The sequence below is a fragment of the Platalea leucorodia genome (assembly GCF_965183815.1).
Source record: "Platalea leucorodia genome assembly, chromosome: Z".
NCBI lineage: Eukaryota > Metazoa > Chordata > Aves > Pelecaniformes > Threskiornithidae > Platalea > Platalea leucorodia.
In genome coordinates, this window is record NC_138858.1 from 91,256,817 (window position 1) to 91,277,156 (window position 20,340).

Sequence of the window (20,340 nt, forward strand, 5' to 3'; positions counted from 1 at the left end):
CTGGCTCATCGTCCCGCACAGCGTAGCCCGCTCTTGCTGCTCCCAGACCAACACAGCCCTATCGTCTTACTTCCAATATTCTCACAACTAGCATTAACATTATTTTTTAAGCATTCAGTGTTACTGCGTACAATTACTGCCTCGGGGACACGCTGGATGCACACAGGCATCCGGGCTCCGCTCCCTCCCCTGCCCACTAACCCCCCCCAAATCCTCTTTCCCTTTTGCTTTCAAGGACCTCCCGCGTTCAGGGCCTGACTCGTTCCCACCAGGCACGGCAGATCGTGGGGAAATCTCCTTTGCCCCTTATCTCCAGCCGTTATTTTCCTCCCCCAACGACGGATCATCTCAGGATGTGTTTTGCTTATTAGCCCAGCATTACAAAACCTACATCCAGTAAACCTTTCCCCTTCAAACAAATAAATAAACTCCTGAAAACTGGTCTCGCTCTGCTTCCCCACGCCGTCCCCAGCCCACACATTGCATGGCGCGGCCCGGGGATGGGAACGCGGGGAGCAACTGCCTAATTCATCTCCAACCTCTAGCTGCTCTCCCGAGAAAACAAACAGAGCCCCCGTGAAAAACAAGCTGGGCTTTGAAATACTTTCTGTTTCCATCCCTCTGCTGGGAAGGATGTTTGAGGGCTGAGTCCCCGGATGATGTAAATCCATTATGTCAGGATCTGGCCGCTGGTTTCCACCCTGATATCGCCCCTTTCTCACGGAGCGCTCCGGGGACCCGAGGCTCTCGGTGGAGGTTTTTCTTCCACCTCCCTCCGCACCAGCCTGGCTTTCCCACGCTGGTGTTCATTCCCTGGGACCCAGCTCCCTTGCTGACGTGGTTTTCCAAGCACCACAATCTCCCTTGACCGTCGATGGTCTCCTGCCCCATGAGACCCTTGCACCTTCCCAGGAGGCGGTGGGTGGCCATGGGGTGCCGTGGCCCGTGCCCCACGACGGGCAGCTGCCTGCTCCGGCAGGGCCAGCCCCACGGAGCCCGGGGAGCCTCTTCCCTGGCTGCAAGGCAGCTCCCCCTGACGTGTCGGACATATGATGTTTTCTTGAGCCCTGGAATAAATAACCCCCCGAACGCACACCCTCCCACGCAGGCGGCCAGCTCCTGCAGCCCGCGGTCAGCTGCACCGTCCGGCACTGCCCCGTCTGCGCACCGCGTACCCCCGCACCGGCGAAGGCGCAGGAGAGGTAAGGGGGTTTTCTCTGTCCCCAAACGGTTGCTACGGGGTTGTGGCGATGCCGCAAGTTTGGCTCCTACCGTGGTCTTTGGTCCCTCACTTTGCTAATTCCCAAAGGGATCTGGGCTCCAGACGCCTTCTCCCCTCTTGCTCCGGCCGCGTGGCCGGGCCATGGGATGGGTTGTGTCCTGCTCGTCAGCAAAGCGGGCAGGCAGGGCTCCTGGTGCTGACCTCTGTGCATCGCTCTGTGCCTCCGCTCCCTGCCTGCGGAGCGGCGGGGGGATGATCGCCACGCCAGCTCCGAAGGGCATCCCAAAAACCCTCGGAAAATCTGCACCTCCGCAGCGTGCTGCCCGAGGCGCAGCCCCAAAGGCCGAGCTGGGGGGGCAGCGGGCTGCACGGGCGTCCTCGCAGCACCAGGGACAAAGCCAGTCCCAAAGCCCTGCCAGGAGCGGTTCAGCTCCGTCAGGAGCTCGGCACCCCCATGTCCTGCCCCACGTTGCCCCCATGCCCTCCCCAGCTGCCCCGCAGCTCTCCAGGAGTGAGTGCTTGCAGCCCCGGGAGCAAAACGCGCCCAGTGCTGTCTGCAAATGACTAAGCAGGCGAGCAGGATGAGGCCAGCGCTGGCTCAGCTCGGACAGCCACAGTGGCCCCAGGCTGGGCTGCACTCCATGGATGACCTGTCAGCAGTGATGGATGGAGAGCTGGAGGCAGCTCTGGGCCCTCCGTCTCCCCGAGGCAGGTGCTCTGCTCTCGCCGCTGCCGGTTGCTGCCTGGCCGCAGCCCTGCCTTCACGCCTTGCAGCCGCCGGGCACGGGAGGAGCCGGTTCCCTGACGGCGACCACGGCGTCCTGCCGAGCCGTGCCACGCTGGGGCCATGGGGCTGTGCGGGGTCTGCTTCCCCGCAGCGCTGCTCGTCCTCGCAGCCGCAGGGGTCCAGAGCCGGGAGGCGGGTGAGTGAGGATGTCCCTGTGCATGGCCACGCTGGGGAGGTGTCCCACCATGGGCCACGCATGTCCCCGTGAGGGATGCCACGCTCCAGCCCCTGCAGGATCCCACGTAGCCCGGCTGCATGTCCATGCTCTGCCCAGCAGGACCGTGCGCTCTCCACGTGCTGGCGGCCCTGGACGTCACCGACTACCAGCAGTCCAACCTGCAACCCTACCTGGAGCGGGTCCTGCGGGACCTGGCCGCGCTGGACCGCCTCACCTGCAGCCCGCTGGACCTGAGCATCAGCCTGCAGAGCACGCAGCGGGATGGGGAAACCTTCTTCCAGGACCGGCTGCAGGAGCCCTGGATGGACGTGCTGCAACGCCTGGCGCGGGCGCACGCCTTCCAGCGCTCCTACTTCAACCAGCCCGCCCTGCAGAGCTTCCTTGGCACCCTGGCACGGCAGACGGCCGATGCCAAGGTATGGCACCGGCACAGCCATGCCCATTGCTCTCCATGAGGCTGGGGGATGCCGGGCGCTCCCGCTGCTGGGGGCTGCTGCAGAGCACCAGCCCCTGCCATCCTTGTCCAGATGCTGCTGGTGTTCACGGATGGGCTGGACGATGATGCAGGGAAGATGAAGGAGGAGGCAACATCGGCTTGGCTGCAAGGTGGGGTGGCAATGGCTGCGTGGGGCTTGGCCGGGTGACCCCTGTGAGTGGGGAAAGCTGGTGGAGGCCGGGGGCCACCCGGTGTGGCGTGACACCCCACGGCACCCCGTCCCCTCCAGATCAAGCTGACCTGCTGGTGACGGTGGCGGTGAACAACGCCACGGGGCTGGGGGACCTGCAGCAGGTGGAGTTTGGGCGATGGCTGGGGAGCGGGCAGCAGCTCACTGTGGACATGCCGGAGGCCGGCGGGCACGTGGCACAGGAGCTGGTGAGGACAAGCAGCGGTGGGGTGGGTGGCGGGGTCCCCGTAGGCTCTGAGTGGGGATGCCACCCTCTTCCCGCAGCTGGCCCTGGCAGAGCGGACGTGCTGCCAGATGTGTCCCTGCACCTGCGTGGGGCTGCCCGGTCCGCGAGGCCCCGGCGGCCCCCGGGGGGGCAAGGTAAGGGGCTGGGGGAGTGGGGGGATGCGGGAGGGATGCCCAGCCCTGCAGACAGCCCGGAGTAGGGCTTAGACCGTTCCCTTCCCCATCAGAGGGGATGTTTCCCCAGGCCCCCCACCATGCCCACAGGAGAGCGGTCCCATCCTTCCCATCCCTCTCTGCTGGGATGGATGCGTGGGCTCTGCATCGCCCAGCCGGGCTCCCAGAACAAACCTTGAGGTTGGGCCGTGCCTGCCTTGGTGCTGCTGCCACCGTGCCAAAGCGCTGAGCAAAGCAGGGGGAAACTGAGGCCCAGGGGGTTGGGGGAGTCTCCCCCTGCTCCCCCCAGGGGAACTGCACCCCCGAGCTGCATGCACAGCCCTGGATCCCTTTCCCAGGGCCAAGAGGAGCCCTGGGAGCTCAGCTCAAGCCCTTGCCCTGCTCAAGCCCTTCCTCCCCCAGCTGGGAAGGGAGCCCAGCCGCGCTGGCTCCCAGCCTGGGGTCCGTCATCGGGCCAGGGGGTCGCGGCTGCCGCTCCCAGGGTCTCTCTGTCCTAGGGGGTGACAGGCAGCAAGGGACGTGCTGGAGACGAGGGCGAGCACGGGCACAGCGTGAGTTGGCTGTGGGACTGTCGGGGGTGGGAGAGGGTGGCCCTGGGGACAAGGGGACCCCCATCACCGCATTGCCACTGATGGCCTCCTCTCCCATCCTGAGCGCAGGGGGAGCAGGGACCGCGAGGTCTCCACGGCAGCCGAGGGATCCAGGGGTGCCCGGGGCAGTGTGGACCGAAGGTGAGGGGCTGTCCCAGCCCAGCGTGGCCCCATCCCACAGCGTGGGTGCCCACCGCTCCCCGGCTGCTCTCCTCTGTCTTTTTGCAGGGCTTCGTGGGTCACCCTGGGGAGCAGGTACGTCCCTGCCTCGTGGTTTATCCTGTGGCTCCTGTGGGCACCGATGGTGGCCAAGGCCATGGACAGCTGGCAGCGGCAGGGAGACCTCGAGGACGGGCAGGGAAGAGAGGGATCTGGGGAGGGGAATGGGAGATGGTCATGATGGATGGAGCAGTGGGATGGCCCGGGGTGCTGCGGGAAGCAGGGCAAAGCCAGGACCTGGCTATTCCACCCTGTGCCATGTAACCTGGCATCAGACCATGTCACCTCCCTGCAGGGAGCTCCTGGAGAAGCTGGCTACGATGGCCTGGATGGGGAGCAGGTGAGCTGTGCAGCAGGGCATTGCACCAGCCAGCCGGTGCAACCATCCCTCCATCCCGGCACAGCCGCCTGAGCGGGACGTGGCATGGGCACGGGCATGGGCATGGGCGCAGCCTCCTCTCTCCTTCCCAGGGTGAAGTGGGGACCCCCGGCCGCCCCGGAGAGAAGGGGTCCCGGGGGAGGCAGGTGCGGTGCCGCATGGCTGAGCCCTGGCGAAGTGCTGCCTCCTTCGCCCGCTGGCCAGTTGCTAAATCCCTTCCTCCTGCCTTCACCTAGGGGCAGAAAGGCTCCCGGGGTGCCCGGGGGGAGAAGGGACCCCCAGGCCCTCGCGGTGAGGTGGTGAGTACCGGCTCACAGCCCTGGGGCTCCATGGGGTGCTGGGGGGCTCACTGACCCCCCTCTCTGCTCCCTAGGGGCCACCTGGGAGGAGAAGCCCGGAGCCTGGCCCCCCAGGGTGGAGAGGAGATGGGGGTCCCCAGGTAAGGACCCAGGACCGTGCTTAGGGATGCTGGGCAGTGGTGGTGGAGCCTTTTGGGGATGAGATGTGCGGGGAGGACAGCCAGGAGCTCTGCTTCTCTCTTAATACCCATGATTTCCAGGGAGACCCCGGCCCGGATGGTCCCCCGGGGCCAGTGGGACCCCCAGGTCCCCCCGCTCACCCGGTAGGTGCCACGAGCAAGGGGGGCACAAGGGTCTGCACCGGGTGTCCCTGTGCCACGGGTCCCTGTGCTGGGGACATGGCCGCTGACGATGCTTCCCTCCACAGACCTCATGCCAGAAAGGGCATCAGGGAGCACAGGTAGGGCTGGCAGCGCCTGAGCATGCCGGGGTCCATCTGCCAGGGGACTGGGGACATCTCCCTGCCAGAGCCTGAGCCGTCCCGTCTCCTCCCAGGGGAAGAAGGGGAACCGCGGCAGCCCCGGCCCTGGGGGACAGAAGGGTTATGAAGGTGCCCAGGTGAGGCCAGGGAAGCCCCTGCCAGCCCTGGGACCCCCGGGCAGGCATCTCTGCTGCCCCCTCCGCTCTCCCTTTGCAGGGGCTGCCAGGGCCACGGGGGACGAAGGGTGCCACCGGCCACCTGGGGAGTAGAGGACTTCAGGTGCTGTCCCTCTCCTTGTGTTGTGGTCCCTGGTGGGTGCCGGTGGCCACCCTGAGCCGGCAGCCGTGCCGGTGGGTGCCCACCCCACGGATGCTCCTTGGCACCCTTGATCCGCCTTTGCCTTTTGCCCAGGGTTTGCCTGGAGCTGAGGGCTCCCAGGGAGCAGCCGGCCCAGACGGCCCCAAAGGGGAGAAGGTGAGCAGTACCACGGCATGGCATTTTGCAGCCTCCCCCCGTGCACCCCCAGCCTGCAGCCCCGCTTTCTCTTCCAGGGGCAGGCAGGAGCCGAGGGCAGGAAGGGGAGCGTGGGATCGCGGGGGCCCAAAGGTGCCCTGGTAAGGCTGTGCCCCTCGGGGACATGGCATCCTCCCGGGGGGCACTGCCGCCACGGCAGGCATGGAAAAGCCGTGGCCAAGGAAGCTTTGGGAAGAGGGGTGTTTGTGTAGGTCCTACAATAACCTCCTTTGGAATTTTTTTCCCCTCCCAGGGCGAGAACGGGTGTGACCAGAGAGGTGCTCCGGGGAGGAAGGGTGCCAAGGTACCGGTGGCACGGAGCAGGGATGGAGGCGGGTGGGATGAGCGTGGGGCAGAGCTCCGTCCCTGCCCGTGGGGCTGCTGGGGGTCCCAGCCCCGCTCACATGTGCTGCTTCCCCCAGGGCGCTCGGGGCCTGCCGGGATACCCCGGGGCTCAGGTGAGTGCGTGGGGGGCCGGGAGGGGGCATGGGGACCCGGCCAGGGCCAGCCAGTCCCCGCTGTGGGGTGCTGGTAAGGCCGGGGTCGGCTTCCTCCGAGTGTCCCCCCCAGGGTGACGGGGGCGAGAGAGGATCCCCAGGGGACAAGGGTGTGCGAGGGCTGCCTGGGCGCAGGGTGAGTACGGTGCAGCCCCCTCCCCACTCCCCCGCGGCCGTGCCCACCCCATGCTCAACTCCCCAGGGTTTTCCAGGGCCACCCCGGGAGCAGAGGAGAAGCGGGCGGCCGCGGCGGCGCAGGACCTCCAGGAGAGATGGTGAATCCCTGCAAATTCCCTTTTTCCTGCCACGTTTCTGCCTGCGACCAGCCCTGGTGCTCAGGGATGTGTTCCTTTTCCATATTTCCTCTTAATTTGTCTCCTCTCCTGCTGCTCCAGGGCCCAAAGGGCTCAGCAGGCATTCCCCCCTCCACGGTACGGGATGCTGGTGTAGGGCCAGCTGGGGATGGGGACCCGGCCTCGAGGGGTGTCCTCGGGGGACAGCAAGGAGCTCGGGGGCTGCCTGGCCCCAGCAAGCCTTGCTGGGTTTGCTGGGAAGAGCTGGGCAGGAGAGCTGGGACTGACGCTGCTCCGTGCATCCCTCCAGCCTTGCGAGCTCAAGGCTTTCATCCGCCGGAGCTGCGGTGAGAGCGTGGGACAGCGGCGGGGATGGCAGGGAGGGGACGGGGACCAGCTTGGTGGGGGGACCGCGGTGGAGGGGACAGAGGGATGGCTGGATGGTGGGGGCACAGCCGATGGATGCGTGCCCAGAGGCTGCCCGGAGGATGGGTGGGCACAGGTACCATGAGCATGGGATGTCACGGGGGGGCTTTACCGGCAATCCCTGAGGTGTCACCGTCCCCTCGCAGTCACCACCTCGCCCTCCTGCCCGCTCTTCCCCACCGAGCTGGTTCTGGTGCTGGAAACCTCATCCACGGTGCCACCAGCCCTCTTCTCCCGCATGAAGGAGCTGCTGGCCCTCCTGCTGCGGGACCTGCAGATCTCCCCGCTGGGCTGCCCGGCGGGGGCCCGGGTGGCCGTGCTGGCCTACGCGGCCACCCCCACCTACCTGCTGCGTGCCGGGGAGGTGGGGAGCGGGGCCGCGCTGCTGGGACGCCTCCACCGCCTCTCGCCCACCCGCTCCTCCCGGCGCGGCCACCTGGCCGCTGCCATGCGCTTCGTGGGGCATCACACGCTCAAGAGGGTCCGGCCAGCCGCCCTGGGCAGAAAGGTCGTCCTCTTCATCACCAGTGGCCAGAACCAGGACCTGGAGGGCATCGGGGAGGCTGCCCTGCAGTACGAAGCCCTGGGCATCATGCCGGCAGTGCTTACCTTCAGCCCGCTGCCCGAGGTGGTGCGGGCTTTCCAGGTGAGCCCCGGGGCTGGTGGCTGCTCCCACTGGTCCCCCCGCAAGCCCTCACCCCCTGCCCTGGCTCTGCCTCCTCCCCAGGTCAACAGCCTCTTCCGAGTGGTCCAGCTCTCCACGGAGGAGCCGGCCAGGGACGCGGCGGTGCTGCGGGATGCGGTGCTGCCCTGCGTCCTCTGCTTCGGTAGGCAGCCCCGGGGCGGCACTGGGGATGGGTGCCCGCTGGCTCCTGGGCTTAGCCTCCATCTCTCCCCATCCCCAGACCTCTGCCACCCTGAGGGCTGCACCGCAGCCGTGCCGTCCCCTGACCCGCTGGACGTGGACTTGGCCTTGGTGGTGGACAACGCGGCCCTGGGGATGCCAGCGGAGAGGCTGGAGGCCATCGGCGAGCTCTTCCACCGCCTTCTGGGGCACCTGCAGCTCGCGGGGCCGGATCTGGCGCAGGGTGGCACCCGCGTTGCCCTGGTGCTGACGGGCCCCTCCACCCCCGGGCAGGGTTTGGCTGAGGTCCCCTTTGGGCTGCCCGGCTCCAGGGAGCAGCTCCGGGAGCGCCTCCGCCTCGCGCTGGTGCCCAGGGCGGCCGCAGCATCCACCAGCGGCACGGTGGCATGGACCCTCCGGCACGCCTTCCTGCAGAGCTCCGGCAGCCGGCTCCGTGTCCTCTTCGTGGTGGGGACAGGGGCCGCAGTGCTGTGGGACAGGGAAGCGCGGCAGGCACTGGCCCCCTTCACCCGGTGCGAGGATTTTGGCATCTTGGTGCTCTCCCTAGGGCGAGCCGGGACGGAGCGGCCAGAGGCGGCTGTGCCTGAGGCGCTGCCGGCATGGCGGTACCACTCCCTGCGCCTGGGCTCGGTCCACCCACCCGAGATGGGGTACGCAGAGAGGATGGCGCTGGGCTTCCTCAGGAGACTGAGGGGTGAGCGGTGGTGGGGAGGTCTTGGGGGGCTGGAGCATCTCCGGGGCTTCTCCAGGGGGAGGCAGCTTCGATCCCCAAAACCTCTTTGCCGGCACCTCCTTCACACCTCCGCTATCGCTTCTGCTCTGCAGTGGAGAGCAGCCAGCGGCCCAGCACCCCAGGGTGCCCCCAGGAGCTGCCCGCCCGCAGCACCAGGACCAGCGAGCCCCCCCCGGGGACCCCTGCGCAGTGAGTGAGCGGCACCGGGGCCATCCCCTGCGTGCGCATCCCTCAGTCCCCTGCGACACAAACTGGGGGGCTGGGGGGTTGCACCTTCTCTTCTCAGGGATGGGGTCCTCCGCCCCCCAGCACGTACTGGGGGGTTTGCTCTGATTTCCCCTCCCAGGACCCCCAAGGTCCCTGCTGTGGCCCGCACCGGGATGCCCACAGCACCCCTTGGCCCCGGCAAGGGCCGGAGGGCTGCGGCCGTTCCCGGACCATGCGCCCTGGACAAGGACCCCGGCAGCGCCTGCGCCCCCTTCTCCGTGATGTGGTACCACCGGTGGGAGACGGGGTCCTGCGAGCGCTTCTGGTACGGGGGCTGCGGGGGCAACGCCAACCGCTTCGGCAGCAAGCGGGACTGCATCCGCGCCTGCACGGATCCGGGTAGGTGAGGGTGGGCATCCCACTGGGGACTGGGGGGCCACGGGGTGCCCCCAGCCCGGGCAGGGGGCATGGCTGAGGTTTCGGCGCTGTTGCTTGGCTGATGCTGTGACCATCCCGGGCAGGTCCTGACAGAGCCAGCGTGGGCGAGAGCAACGTGACGCAGGGTGAGGAGCGTGCGAGGAGGGGCCGGGTGTCTTTGGAGGGGGTGATTCAAGAGCAGAGAGCAGGCAGGGAGGCAGGCAGGGCTGCCAGCTCATGCACCGGCTGGGTCGTGGGGTGCATTTCCCGGCATGCAACCACGCCACGCGCTCTGGCCGTGCGGTGAGCGTGCCGTGCCGCCCGCCTTGCAGCCGCCTGCCTGGAGGCACGGGATGCGGGGCCTTGCCACTCCTTCTCACCCAAGTGGTTCTTCGAGGGCCACCAGCACGGCCGCTGCTCGCTCTTCTGGTACGGGGGCTGTGGCGGCAGCCGCAACCGCTTCGAGAGCCGGGAGCAGTGCGAAGCTGCCTGCCTGCCACCGGGCAGGGCGAGCCCCCCGGCCCCCCGCCCTGCCAACGCCTCCGCCTGCAGCCCTGCGCCCGGCTGCCGGGGCTGACACCCCCCCATCGGGGCCCAGGGTGCCCCTGGTCCCCTGGGATGCGGCACCCGGAGACGCAGCGCTCGCCCTCTGCAAACCTTGCCTGCCCCCGCCTGCGCAGGCTCGAGAAACGAGGACGCTTGAATTATTGCACAAGGACTTCGAGGTCCTGCCAAGTTTCTGACACCTCGTCTTCAGCTGCTCCATCATGGGGTGGGGAGGTTGAGCCGGTGGCGGGGCCGCTGAGCACTTGCAAAACTCTGCACACCCCCTGCCATCCGCTGCTCTGGGTGGATGCTGGTACCCAGGCCTGGCTGGTCAGCCTGGGAGCCTTTCAAATAAAAACCACACCACGTTTCGTGCTCACTGGTGCAGCTGGGCTGGGGAAGGGCAAGGGTTTGGGGGTGAGTGCTCCGGAGCTGCAGGAAGCCCTGGATGGATGCGCCGCATCCCGGCCAGCCGCAGCTGCGCTTTCCCCGCGGGGAGCAGCTTCCCTGGCTGCCAGGAGCGGGGAGCAGGGGCCGGATCCAGGCGCGGGGGTGGCGGGGTGCTTGCGGCCCCCACCCCGGGTCGGCCACAACGCTGGCGGGAGGCAGCTGCGCTGCTGGCGGGCTCCTGTCCCGGGGGGCTGCGGCTGCGCTGCTCCACGCTCCCCCCTCGTCCTGAATGCTCAGCCCCGGGCCAGCATCCTGGTCCTAATAACGCCCAATCCTTATAACACTAGCATCCTGGTCCTAATAACGCCTGATCCTTGTAACACCAGCATCCCGGTCCTAATAACGCCCAATCCATATAACACCAGCATCCCAGTCCTAATAACGCCTGATCCTAATAATGCCAGCATCCCAGTCCTAATAATCCTGGTCCTTGGGCAGCAGCCGGTGGCCGTGGCCACATTTGACACGGGCTGTCACCAGGAATAGCTCCGAGCCCTGATTCTTCCCCTTATCCTTTATTCTGTTCTGCAGGGCGGGAGAGGACAGATACATTTTTCAGGACAGCCTTGGCTCTGGCAGGAGGAGGGGGCAGCTCAGGTCGGTCCCATGCCCCGGTGCTGAACGATGCTCGGGGGGGTGCCTCCCGTGAACCCCCAGGCTGTGGCTGCAGCAGAAATTCGCCTAAACGCTGCTCAGAGCCACTAAATGTATTTTTAAGGCAAAGGAAGCCGGGAGCTGCCGGCAGCCGGGCGACCAGGGAGCGAAGAACTGGAACGGAGAATTTTGTTTCTTTAAATGTCATGTTTTTTTAAGCTCATTTTTGCACTCAGGTTTGGCAAAGCTGAGAAGACTTAAGTGACAAACCAGCTGTCCCCTGGCGCAGCGCAGCGCTCGCCCAAGCAGACACCCACCCACCGCCTCCAGCCCCCCAGCACCGCGTTTGCAGCAGGGATGCGGTGCCGCATGGCGAAGCGGAGCCCCCCGTGCCCCTCCAATGCCAACCCCCCTGACCCCACAACCTCCTGCTCAGCCCCACAGTGTTGCATGGGCCCCAGCACCTCCTGAAATTGGGCTGGGTGAGGGGCTGCCGGTGGGGCAGCTGCAGAGGTGTTGGTGATGCTCCCGGAGGGACGGAGGGGCTGCGGCAATGCCGTGTCCATCGGGGATGCTGCAAGGCAAACCTGGCACCGTGAGGGTGCCGGTGGGTGGGTGGGGGTCCCCCAGACCTCCCTGCCAGCCCTCTGCCCACTCCTGTGGGCAGGGGGGACCCTTTCCACTCACCCAGCAAGGCTAAGCCCAGTAGACAGGGACGATGCTGCAGAGGATGCTCGCCGTGGTGCCCAGGAGGGAGCGATCAGTCAGGGGCATGGCGAGCCTCTTCTCAGCCTGGCGAGGGGAGAGAAGGAAAAATGAGGCAGCAGCAGCACAATGCTGCGCCCCAATTCTTCATCGGGGGGGTTGCACGAGGCACCGTGCCCAGGGCATTGCTATGTGCCCCCCACACCCCGTCCTGCCCCAGCCGGTGCCGAGCGGGGCGGCCGGCACTCACCTGCCGGCGCTGGAAGGTCTCGGCAACGGTGTCCAGCCCCGGGATGTTGTCCTTGTCCACGCGGGTGATGTAGCAGGCGCGGTGGACCTGGGATCGGTAGCTCACCAGCAGCTGTTTGCAGACAGACCCGCATCAACTCAGCCCCATCACCCCTTCCCCATCCCTCCGGCTGCGCAGGGCTTCTTGCTTACGTTCTTGTAATCATAGATGACCGTGGCCAGGTTTCCATCCCCACCGTCCAGGTAGAAAGTGGCCACATCCTCTTCCCAGGCCGGTCCTCTCCACAGCCCCATCTGCAGGACCTGGGGGGCACGGGGGGAGCTCACCGCCTGCCGCAGCCCCTCCCCGGGGGCTGCGGGGGTCCCTACTTACGGCGTCGGCGTGCCGCTGGTCCGCGCGCAGCCACATCAGCAAGGCGCCGGCGATGATGACCACCAGCAGGACCACCACCACCACCACGATGAGGAGGCACTTGAGGTGGTGGCAGCTGAGGAGCTTGCGGGGCAGGTAGCAGAGCAGGCGAGGCACGAAGCACAGGGACCGCTTGATGCAGGCGCAGCCAGGGCAGCCGGAGCAGCTGGGGCATTTGCAGCACCGGGGCATGCAGCACCGGGCGCATTTGGAACAGCAAACGGCGCAGGGCCAGCAACAGCAGCCAGGCTTGCAGCATCCCTGGGAGCAGCAGCCCTTCTCCGGGTCCTGCGGGCATGGGAAAGGCGGAGAGCTGGGGTGAGCGGGAAGGAGATGGGAGCTGGGGGATGCAGGTGGGCTGTGCTGGGCTTGCCCCAGGGAGCAGCTCCCATTCTGCTTCCCCTGAGCTCTGGGGATGCAGCATCCCACCGGCCCTTGCTCCATCCCACATGCACCGGTGCCTCGCTGGAATAAACTGGGCAAAGCCCTGTGCCAAGCATCTCTGCCGGGCACGGGGACACCCGCAGCGTGACCGTGCCACCCCGCTGCGGGTCGCAGGGACTCACCAGTGGCTCTTCGACCACCACCTGCTTCATGCTGCTCTCCATGGCTGCCGCTGCTGCCGCTGCCGCTGCCGCCACCGCAGCCGCCGCCTCCTCCTCCTCCTCCCAGCCCGGGCGGCCCCGCAGCAGCCAGGGCAGAGGGCTTTATACCAGGGCGCTAGGGTGGGGAGCGGGGCGGCCCCTGTGAACAGGCTCGTGGCCCCGGTGTGCAATCGGGCTCTGACGTGCAATGCACTTCACTTGTGTTTGCTGACCGCCTTCCCCAGGGCTGGATTCCCCTGGGAACCCGCTGGTCAAGAGGCTCTGAGGACACTTGTCCCCAAGCACGGGGACGTCTCTGCTGCCCAGGAGCGAGGTGTCGGGGCCAAAGCAAACCCTCCTGCATGGGTTAGAGCTGCCCTCCAGGGTGGAGCATCCGGCAATGGCCGCAGCCAAGGCGAGACCTGGCTTGGTGCCCGTGTCCCTTCACCAGCTCAAGCACCTGGAGCTGCTCGAGGCGGGCAAAGTGCGGATGGGACATCAAAGCTTTCCCACAAACCGCAAGGCTGGGGTGGGAGCGGGGTCACCACGGGGTGAGGACATGTCCCCGGAGCATGGCCAGGCTGGGTGCTCCGCAGCCTTGGTCCCAAGGATGCTTGGGCACTGCGGGGGCTCATGTTGCCGATGCTGGGGCTTTTGGGGCTGCCCGTGGTGCGGATTTGCTTAGGGTGAGGGGGGTCCCAGCTCTGGCGTGTCACCCTGAGTGCTGCAATCAGCAGGGCAGGGTGACACCGCTCTGCCTTGGTCTTGTCTGGACATAAGCCTCACCTGCAGTTGGGCTCAGGCTGGGACCTCTCCACCCCCCCCGGGCCACCTCCTTGGCACCCTGGGACCCCAGATGCTTGCAGGTGGGTGTGGGGGTGTGGGTGTGCACCCCGTGTTGCACGCTGCCTCCTGTCCCAGGGTGTCGAGGAGCACGGGAGACCCTCGAGTGGCTCCTGGCTGTTTGCTTTCTGACACCGTGTGCTGGAGAGGCTGTGGGAGCCCTCATCGCCTTCCTCGGCTGTGTGCACCCTTCTCGACCCGGCTCCTTGCCAGGGTAATGCAGGGTCAGGGCATTTCAGGGAGCAGAGCTGCTGGCCCCATGTCGACACATGGCAACAGGCAGTTTCCCTCTTGTTCCCAGCAAAGCGTCAGCCCCCGGGAGCTGGGACCCTCCTCGCTGCCCGTGGCAGTGGCTATGGGGACAACCCTGAGTTAGCGCCCATTGAAAGGTTAAATCACGCTGCCCAGCACCGCTGTGCTCCTAGGGGGGCTGGCTCGGGTCCTCCCGGGGTCTCTTTTCTCCCTCCCAGCCCCGTTGATCCCCCGTTCTCCCGTGCAGCGTGTGGAGGTGCCCCCAAGGATGCTCCCAGCTGCTTTGGGGCAGAGGAGCTGGAGCTGCTGGGGATGTGGAGCGGACGGGGGATGGAGGGGAGCTGGAGCAAGTGGATTGTGGATGCTCTGTTCAGCCCAGGGCTTGGATCTTAGCAAGGATGTGGCACAGTCCCTCTGTCCCTGTCTGCACATGGAGGGGACAAGGATGGGGACCTGTCCCAGAGGGGTGGCCCAGGCCCCGCAGGGCTGCCGGGACCGGCTGGGTGCGCTGCTTGTGCCCATGGGCTGGAGGGGCAGAGGCTGCCCCTGCCGTCTCGTCCTCCCTCCGTGCAAACCGGGAGGGCAGAGGTGGGGACACTGGCCATGCAGCCTGGGAGCATGGTGTGCAACGTGGCGGGGTGTGCCGCTGCCCCGGGGAGCAGTGTCTGAGCCCTCCCGTGCTCCTCGCCTGGGGCTGGACTGAGCACACCGACACGATGCATCTACCCCCGCCGGACCCCACAGGCAGACATCCCTGGGGCACTGTGCCACCTCTCCCCAGCACGCTGGGAAGGGCTGTTTGACCAGCACGGGGGGAAAGACAAAAGCAGCACTCGGAAGCAGGGGCGCAGGCTTTACTTTGCAGACAGAAGCGTGAATCCCAAAGCAAATCCCACTTGTTTATTGCAAGTGCCGTGGAAAAGCCGCGGTGCCGAGTGGCTGCGGACAGAGCACCCTGGGCCACATGCGGGATGGAGCCACGGAGGAGGAGAGATGCCCAGGCACTGTCTTGCCGGCATCCCGCCTGGAAGGCAACGCGGGGAGCATGGGAACAGTGACATCCCCATCTCGCTGTCCCATCCCCCTGGGAGCCGACCCCAGCCGGCGCTACGCCCAGTAGACGGGGACAGTGCTGCAGAGGATGTTAACGGTGGTGCCCAGGATGGAGCGGTCAGCCAGGGGCACGGTGTTGTCCCCGGCCTCCTTCGTCTCAGCCTGCAGGAGAGAGAACGGAGTGGGGGCTGCCACCCTTGGCCCCCAGCAGCCTCCCCTCCAGCGGACGCTTGCTGCAAGCCCAGCAGCCCCCCACCTCGCCCCGGCTGCCCAGGACGCAGGGGCTGGGCTGACGCCCCGCTCACCTGCCGGCGCTGGAAGGTCTCGGTGATGGCATCCAGCCCCGGGATGTTGTCCTTGTCCACGCGGGTGATGTAGCAGGCACGGTGACGCCAGGACCTGTAGCCGACCAGCAGCTGTTTGCAGACAGACCCGGGTCAGCTCAGCCCCGTCCCCGCCGCCGCCACCCACCCCATCGTGCCCCATCCCCGGGCTGCCCGTGCACCTTGCTGTAGTCATACACCACCATGGCGGAGGCGTTGAACCCGTCCCGCACGGCGAACATCCCGGTCCTTTCCTTCTTGCTCATGGAGAGATGCTGGGGGGTCCCTTCGCCATCCAGGCCATGGATGGTCATTCGCAAGACCTGCCAGGCAGAGGGGGGATCAGGGAGCTTTGCGGGGTCTAAACCCCATCCCGGCAAAGCACCGGCAGCCGGTGCCATTCCCAAACCCATCACTGGAGCCGGTGGCACCGTGGCTCCCTCCCCAGCCCTGCCTCACCGTTTCGGCGTGCGTCTCGGTGATGTGCAGCCCCAGGAGGAGGAAGGCGACGATGACCACCACCAGGACGACGACCACAACCACCACAATCAGGAGGCACTTGAGCTGGTGGGGGATGCAGGGCAGGCGGGGGGAGGCCGTGTACCTCTGGGGACAGAGAGGAGCACCCGGCTGAGCTGCCGGCGTGGAGCCGGGGAAGGCAGCCAGTGCTCAGCCCCACGCCGGCTCCCCGGGCTGGGTGATGGGTGCTCCTTACCGGAGGTGCATCCTCCATCAGTGCCTCTTTGGAGCTGCCGTCCATCTCACCCTCCCTCGCCGTGCGGCTCCTGTCCCTTTGCCAGCTGGAGACGGGGGGATTTATAGGGACCCCGAGTGGGTGGGAGGAGGCTGGGGCCGTCCCGGCTGCCAAGGTGCCACTTGTGCTCTGTTTGCTGAGCCCAGAGAGGAGCCAAGGAGGGGGCGTGAAGCCTCCGAGGGCTCTTTACCGGCATTTGGCCAGCAGTGGGGGGGGTAAAGGCAAATAGAGGGCAGGCAGAGCGTGCCCGCCCTCCGCACCCAGCCTCAGGCTCTGCCCAAGGACCCAGCACCCTTAGCACGCATCTCCGGGGGTGCTGCACCCCTGGTTCCTGCGGCCCCGTGCACGGGCAGCTGTGGCCCCCCCCGGCACGGGGAAGGAGCTGGCTGGGCTCATTGTTGGCCGGGAGCGCCGTGCCTGGGACGGGACGGACGAGTGCCCAGCACTTCCCGCCACCCAGCAGCGCTCGCTGCCAGGCCAGGCAGGGAGCTGGCGCGGGCAGCGCTGCAGCACGGGCACCCGGGCGAAGCAACGGGGCGGGAGAGCCGCAGTGGCATCACCCCTGCAAACTCCTGCGGGTATCCTCCTGTCCCCCATCCCGGTGCACCCCAAGAGCACCCTGCTCCCAGCGGCTGCCCCCGCCGCGGCGTGCACCCCCATCTTTGCACGCCCGCACGCTGGTGAGGACACGCATCCACACGGATGCTCGTGCTGTCACTCAGCCGCATCCCTCCCTCCCTCCCTCCTTCCCGCAGCACAGGAGCATGGTGCGCTGCAGAGCAGCGGGTCGGGCGCCGGCAGCCTCCACCGCCACCATCGCTTCCCCTCCGCGCTGAAATCTCCGGGGAAGGAGGAGAGGAAAAAGCTTCGCTGCGGCTCCTGAGCACAGCAGGAGAAGAGGGACCAGCTCCGGAGGAGAAAGCAGGGCTAGGCCAGGGCGATGGAGCTGTGGCACGGGAGGAGGATGCTGAGGGGCCAGCTCTCTGCTCTCCTCCTCCTCGCCTTGGCCTGGCTCTGGCTGCCGGCGGGGGGTCGGCGTCCCCCCCGGCCACCCCCTTGCCCCCCGAGCTGCTCCTGCACCCGGGACACAGCTTTCTGCGTGGACTCCAAGGCTGTGCCCAGGAATCTGCCCCCCGAGGTCATCTCGCTGTGAGTACCCAGGCTGCGGGATGGGGACAGGGGTGGGGACAGGGAGCAGGGTGCGGGGCTGGCAGGGGCTGCTGGCTGCCCTGGGGTGGCAGGGACAGCCTCTTTCTTTGTGCTGCATTGGGGGCAAATGCATGGCCATGTGGGCTACGGGCAGTGTGGGGGTCTCCTGTGGGAAGGAGAGGGCTGGGGACACCCCAGGACTGGTCCCCATGTCCTGCTGTCCTGCGGCGGCGGCAGGTCTCCTTGCACACGCAGCCATCCGTCAGTGACAGATGGAGCAGGGCTGCAGCCCGTCCCCGCCGTGCTCCCCGTCTGCCATGACCTTGGGGACCAGAGCCCCAAGGGGACACGGCTGGCGGGTCCCGATGCACGGTCCCTGGGGACACGGCGGTACACCGGAGCCTTCCACGGGCATGCGAGTGCGTGCGTGGTGGATGCATGCGTGCGGGCATGCGTGTGCATGCGTTTACACGTGTGTGTGCATGCGTGTGCAGTCAGGCCGGGGGGTGCCGCAGGGTGCGGGCATGTATGGGGTGGGTGCCAGCCCCCGGGCGCTGCTGTGGGGCCGAGGGCCTCGTCCCCTCTGTGCCACCTGCAGCAGGCAGGATTGCTGCTGGGGCTGCTCTCCCAGGGGCTGCCCCCCGCCCAGCACCCTCCCCGCGGAGCCGGGGCTGCGGGGGTCTGCCCTGGCACGCCCCAGGTGACAGCAGAGATGGTGCTGAGGGGCACGGGGGTGGCGGAGCCCCCCTGCTGCCATCCCCTCTCCCGCATAGCCCTCAAGCTTCGTCTCGCCGGCAGGACGATGGTGAATGCAGCCTTCACGGAGATCCGAGAGGCAGCCTTCGCCCACATCCCCTCGCTGCAGTTCCTGTACGTCTCCCGTGCCAGCGGCTGGGCAGCCCGGCGCCCGCTGTGCCCATCCTGCCCGAGCCCGGTGCTGACGCCTCCTCCCTCTCTTTGCAGCCTGCTGAACTCCAACAAGTTCACGCTGATCGGGGACAACGCCTTCGCTGGCCTCTCGCATCTCCAGTACCTGTGCGTGAGATGGGGACGGGAACACGGGGACGGGAACGTGGGGACAGGAATGCGGGGATGGCCTTGGAGATGGCATGGGGAGAGCACGGGGTATCCGCAGGGACCAGTCCCCTCGGGGCGACCGTGCCACTATCTCCTCCCGCCCCAGGTTCATCGAGAACAACGATATCCAGGCGCTCTCGAAGGCCACTTTCCGTGGGCTCAAGTCCCTGACCCACCTGTGAGTACTGGGGGGTCCCGCGTTCCCCGGGGGCACGGGGGACGGCTCTTGCCCCTTCCCTGCAGCCAGGGCTGTGTCGCCTCCACGGCCGCTCTTATCCCCCAGGTCCTTGGCCAACAACAACCTGCAGACGCTGCCCCGGGACCTCTTCAAGCCGCTGGACATCCTGAGCGACCTGTAAGGCTGCCACAGCACTGGGGACACCCAGGACACCAGGCTGGGGAGGGGGTGACACCCCGGTGCTCGGGGTTTGGGCAGGGTGCTCTGCTCGCTCCGGGCTGGGTGCTGGGGGTGACTCGGTGCCGTCCTTGGCAGGGACCTCCGGGGCAACACGCTGGCCTGCGACTGCAAGATCAAGTGGCTGGTGGAATGGCTGGAGAGCACCAACACCACGGTCCCCGCCATCTTCTGCAGCAGCCCCGGGCAGTTCGAGGGCCAGCGGATCCGGGACCTGGCACTCGGTGACTTCCAGTGCATCACCACGGGTAAGAGACCGCGGCCGCCCGTCACCCCACTCCCGGGCACCCGGACCCTCACCGCCGCCTCTCCCCCCCAGACTTCGTGGTGCACCAGGTCCTGCCCTTCCAGTCGGTGTCGGCTGAGCCCTTCACCTACGCCAGCGACCTGTACGTCGCCCTGGCACAGCCCGGCGCCAGCAGCTGCGCCGTCCTCAAGTGGGACTACGTGGAGCGCAAGCTGCGCGACTTCGACCGCATCCCCGGTAAGGAATCCGGGCTGGGGTCCCCTCCCAGGTTGGGACCCCCCCTGTTTGGGTGATTTGGGAAGGGCACGGCCCCGGCGTGATGTGGTCCTGCCTGGCAGCTCACTCGGCGGTGCACTGCAAGCCCATTGTGGCGGAGAACCAGCTGTACGTAGTGGTGGCCCAGCTCTTCGGCGGCTCCTACATCTACCGCTGGGACACCGCCGTGGACAAGTTCATCAAGATCCAGGACATCGACAGCCAGAAGACCCGCAAGCCCAACGACATCGAGGCCTTCCAGATCGAAGGCGACTGGTACTTTGTCATCGCCGACAGCTCCAAGGCAGGCTCCACCAGCCTCTACCGCCTCAACCAGAACGGCTTCTACTCCCACCAAGCCCTCCACGCCTGGCACCGCGACACCGACGTGGAATACGTGGAGAACGACGGCAAACCCCGGCTGATCATCTCCAGCAGCTCCCAAGCCCCCGTCATCTACCAGTGGAACCGGGTGCAGAAGCAATTCGTGCTCCAGGGAGAGGTGGGGGAGATGCTGGATGTGCAGATGGTGAAGCACTTTAGGGTGAAGCGGGACCAATTCCTCTGCCTCAGCCGCTACATCGGTGACTCCAAGGTGGTGCGATGGGAAGGGCAGCGCTTCGTTGAGCTCCAGACGCTGCCGTCCCGTGGCTCCATGGTGATGCAGCCCTTCTCGGTGGAGCAGCGGCAGTACCTGGCCCTGGGCAGTGACTTCTCCTTCACCCACGTCTACCTGTGGGAAGAGGAGAAGCAAAAATTCGTCAAGTTTCAGGAGCTGTCGGTACAGGCGCCGCGGGCTTTCCGCTACGTACCGGCTGCCGACGTGCAGCTCCTCTTGGCTCCCAGCTTCAAGGCCAACACGCTGGTCTACCGGCATGTGGTGGTGGACCTCAGCCTTTAGCGGGGAGGCAGAGCCCGGGCTGCCTGCGCGGCCCCGACGAGGCTCTCGCCTCCCCCGAGAGCTGCCTGCTCCTGCCCGAGGACACGCATGCGCCCGCCAGCCCCTTCCTCCTGCCTGCAGCCGACTGCCCCGTGGTCACAGCCCGGTGCCAGCCTCCCTCCCGGCCCCCCACGTTCACCCACCCCTTGAATTGCCCCCCAGGGCAGCACCCAGCCCCACGGCCCCGCTGCCTGGGGAAGCCACGGGCCTCAGTTTCCCCATGTGCGGCACCCACAGCCACCCCGTCCAGCAGCCTGTGGGATGTGGACGGGAGGGTGGGACACCCCTCGCCCTGCAGACC

General features: G+C 67.1%; 4 protein-coding genes across 5 annotated transcripts; 2 read left to right on the forward strand and 2 right to left on the reverse strand.

Moving 5' to 3' along the window:
• Window positions 1-1,109: 1,109 nt before the first annotated feature.
• Window positions 1,110-10,090, forward strand: LOC309602470 (uncharacterized protein). Of its 2 annotated transcripts, none has more exons than XM_082336055.1 (32): window positions 1,110-1,202; window positions 1,997-2,145; window positions 2,287-2,603; window positions 2,715-2,793; window positions 2,913-3,061; window positions 3,138-3,233; window positions 3,770-3,823; window positions 3,932-4,003; window positions 4,091-4,117; window positions 4,377-4,421; window positions 4,553-4,606; window positions 4,697-4,759; window positions 4,834-4,899; window positions 5,020-5,082; window positions 5,187-5,219; window positions 5,315-5,377; window positions 5,457-5,519; window positions 5,652-5,714; window positions 5,792-5,854; window positions 6,007-6,057; window positions 6,176-6,211; window positions 6,324-6,386; window positions 6,463-6,525; window positions 6,646-6,681; window positions 6,854-6,890; window positions 7,116-7,615; window positions 7,697-7,796; window positions 7,875-8,528; window positions 8,660-8,756; window positions 8,914-9,173; window positions 9,296-9,337; window positions 9,524-10,090. In XM_082336055.1, the coding sequence occupies exons 2-32, from the start codon at window positions 2,070-2,072 to the stop codon at window positions 9,766-9,768; spliced, it is 3,630 nt and encodes a 1,209-aa protein (XP_082192181.1). In that variant the 5' UTR covers window positions 1,110-1,202; window positions 1,997-2,069; the 3' UTR covers window positions 9,769-10,090. The 2 variants fall into 2 exon arrangements, with proteins under 2 accessions (XP_082192181.1, XP_082192182.1); XM_082336056.1 differs by having other exon boundaries at window positions 7,875-8,484; window positions 9,524-9,607.
• Window positions 10,091-11,477: 1,387 nt separating this feature from the next.
• LOC309602535 (surfactant protein C-like) lies at window positions 11,478-12,755 on the reverse strand (the record flags this gene model as incomplete). Its single annotated transcript, XM_082336194.1, has 5 exons — window positions 11,478-11,573; window positions 11,737-11,847; window positions 11,928-12,038; window positions 12,109-12,435; window positions 12,714-12,755. The coding sequence occupies 5 exons, from the start codon at window positions 12,753-12,755 to the stop codon at window positions 11,478-11,480; spliced, it is 687 nt and encodes a 228-aa protein (XP_082192320.1).
• Window positions 12,756-14,933: 2,178 nt separating this feature from the next.
• Window positions 14,934-16,152, reverse strand: LOC309602192 (surfactant protein C-like; the record flags this gene model as incomplete). The annotated part of the gene is given in 6 exon segments (XM_082335580.1): window positions 14,934-15,041; window positions 15,185-15,295; window positions 15,385-15,525; window positions 15,662-15,808; window positions 15,918-16,070; window positions 16,072-16,152. Coding segments are annotated over 6 exon segments (741 nt in total).
• A 744-nt stretch (window positions 16,153-16,896) lies between these two features.
• LOC309603106 (leucine-rich repeat LGI family member 3-like) lies at window positions 16,897-20,000 on the forward strand (the record flags this gene model as incomplete). The annotated part of the gene is made up of 8 exons (XM_082337516.1): window positions 16,897-17,105; window positions 17,904-17,975; window positions 18,069-18,140; window positions 18,289-18,360; window positions 18,466-18,537; window positions 18,676-18,845; window positions 18,917-19,081; window positions 19,183-20,000. 8 exons carry the CDS (start codon window positions 16,897-16,899, stop codon window positions 19,998-20,000), a joined length of 1,650 nt encoding a protein of 549 aa, XP_082193642.1.
• Between the last annotated feature and the right edge of the window lie 340 nt (window positions 20,001-20,340).

Excerpts from the sequence above, each read along its gene's own strand:
- LOC309602470 (XM_082336055.1), top strand. The coding sequence starts at position 2,070 with ATGGGGCTGTGCGGGGTCTGCTTCCCCGCAGCGCTGCTCGTCCTCGCA. Across the intron at positions 5,520-5,651 it reads TGGGGAGTAGAGGACTTCAG|GGTTTGCCTGGAGCTGAGGG; the intron begins GTGCTGTCCCTC and ends CCTTTTGCCCAG. Across the intron at positions 8,529-8,659 it reads CTTCCTCAGGAGACTGAGGG|TGGAGAGCAGCCAGCGGCCC; the intron begins GTGAGCGGTGGT and ends TCTGCTCTGCAG.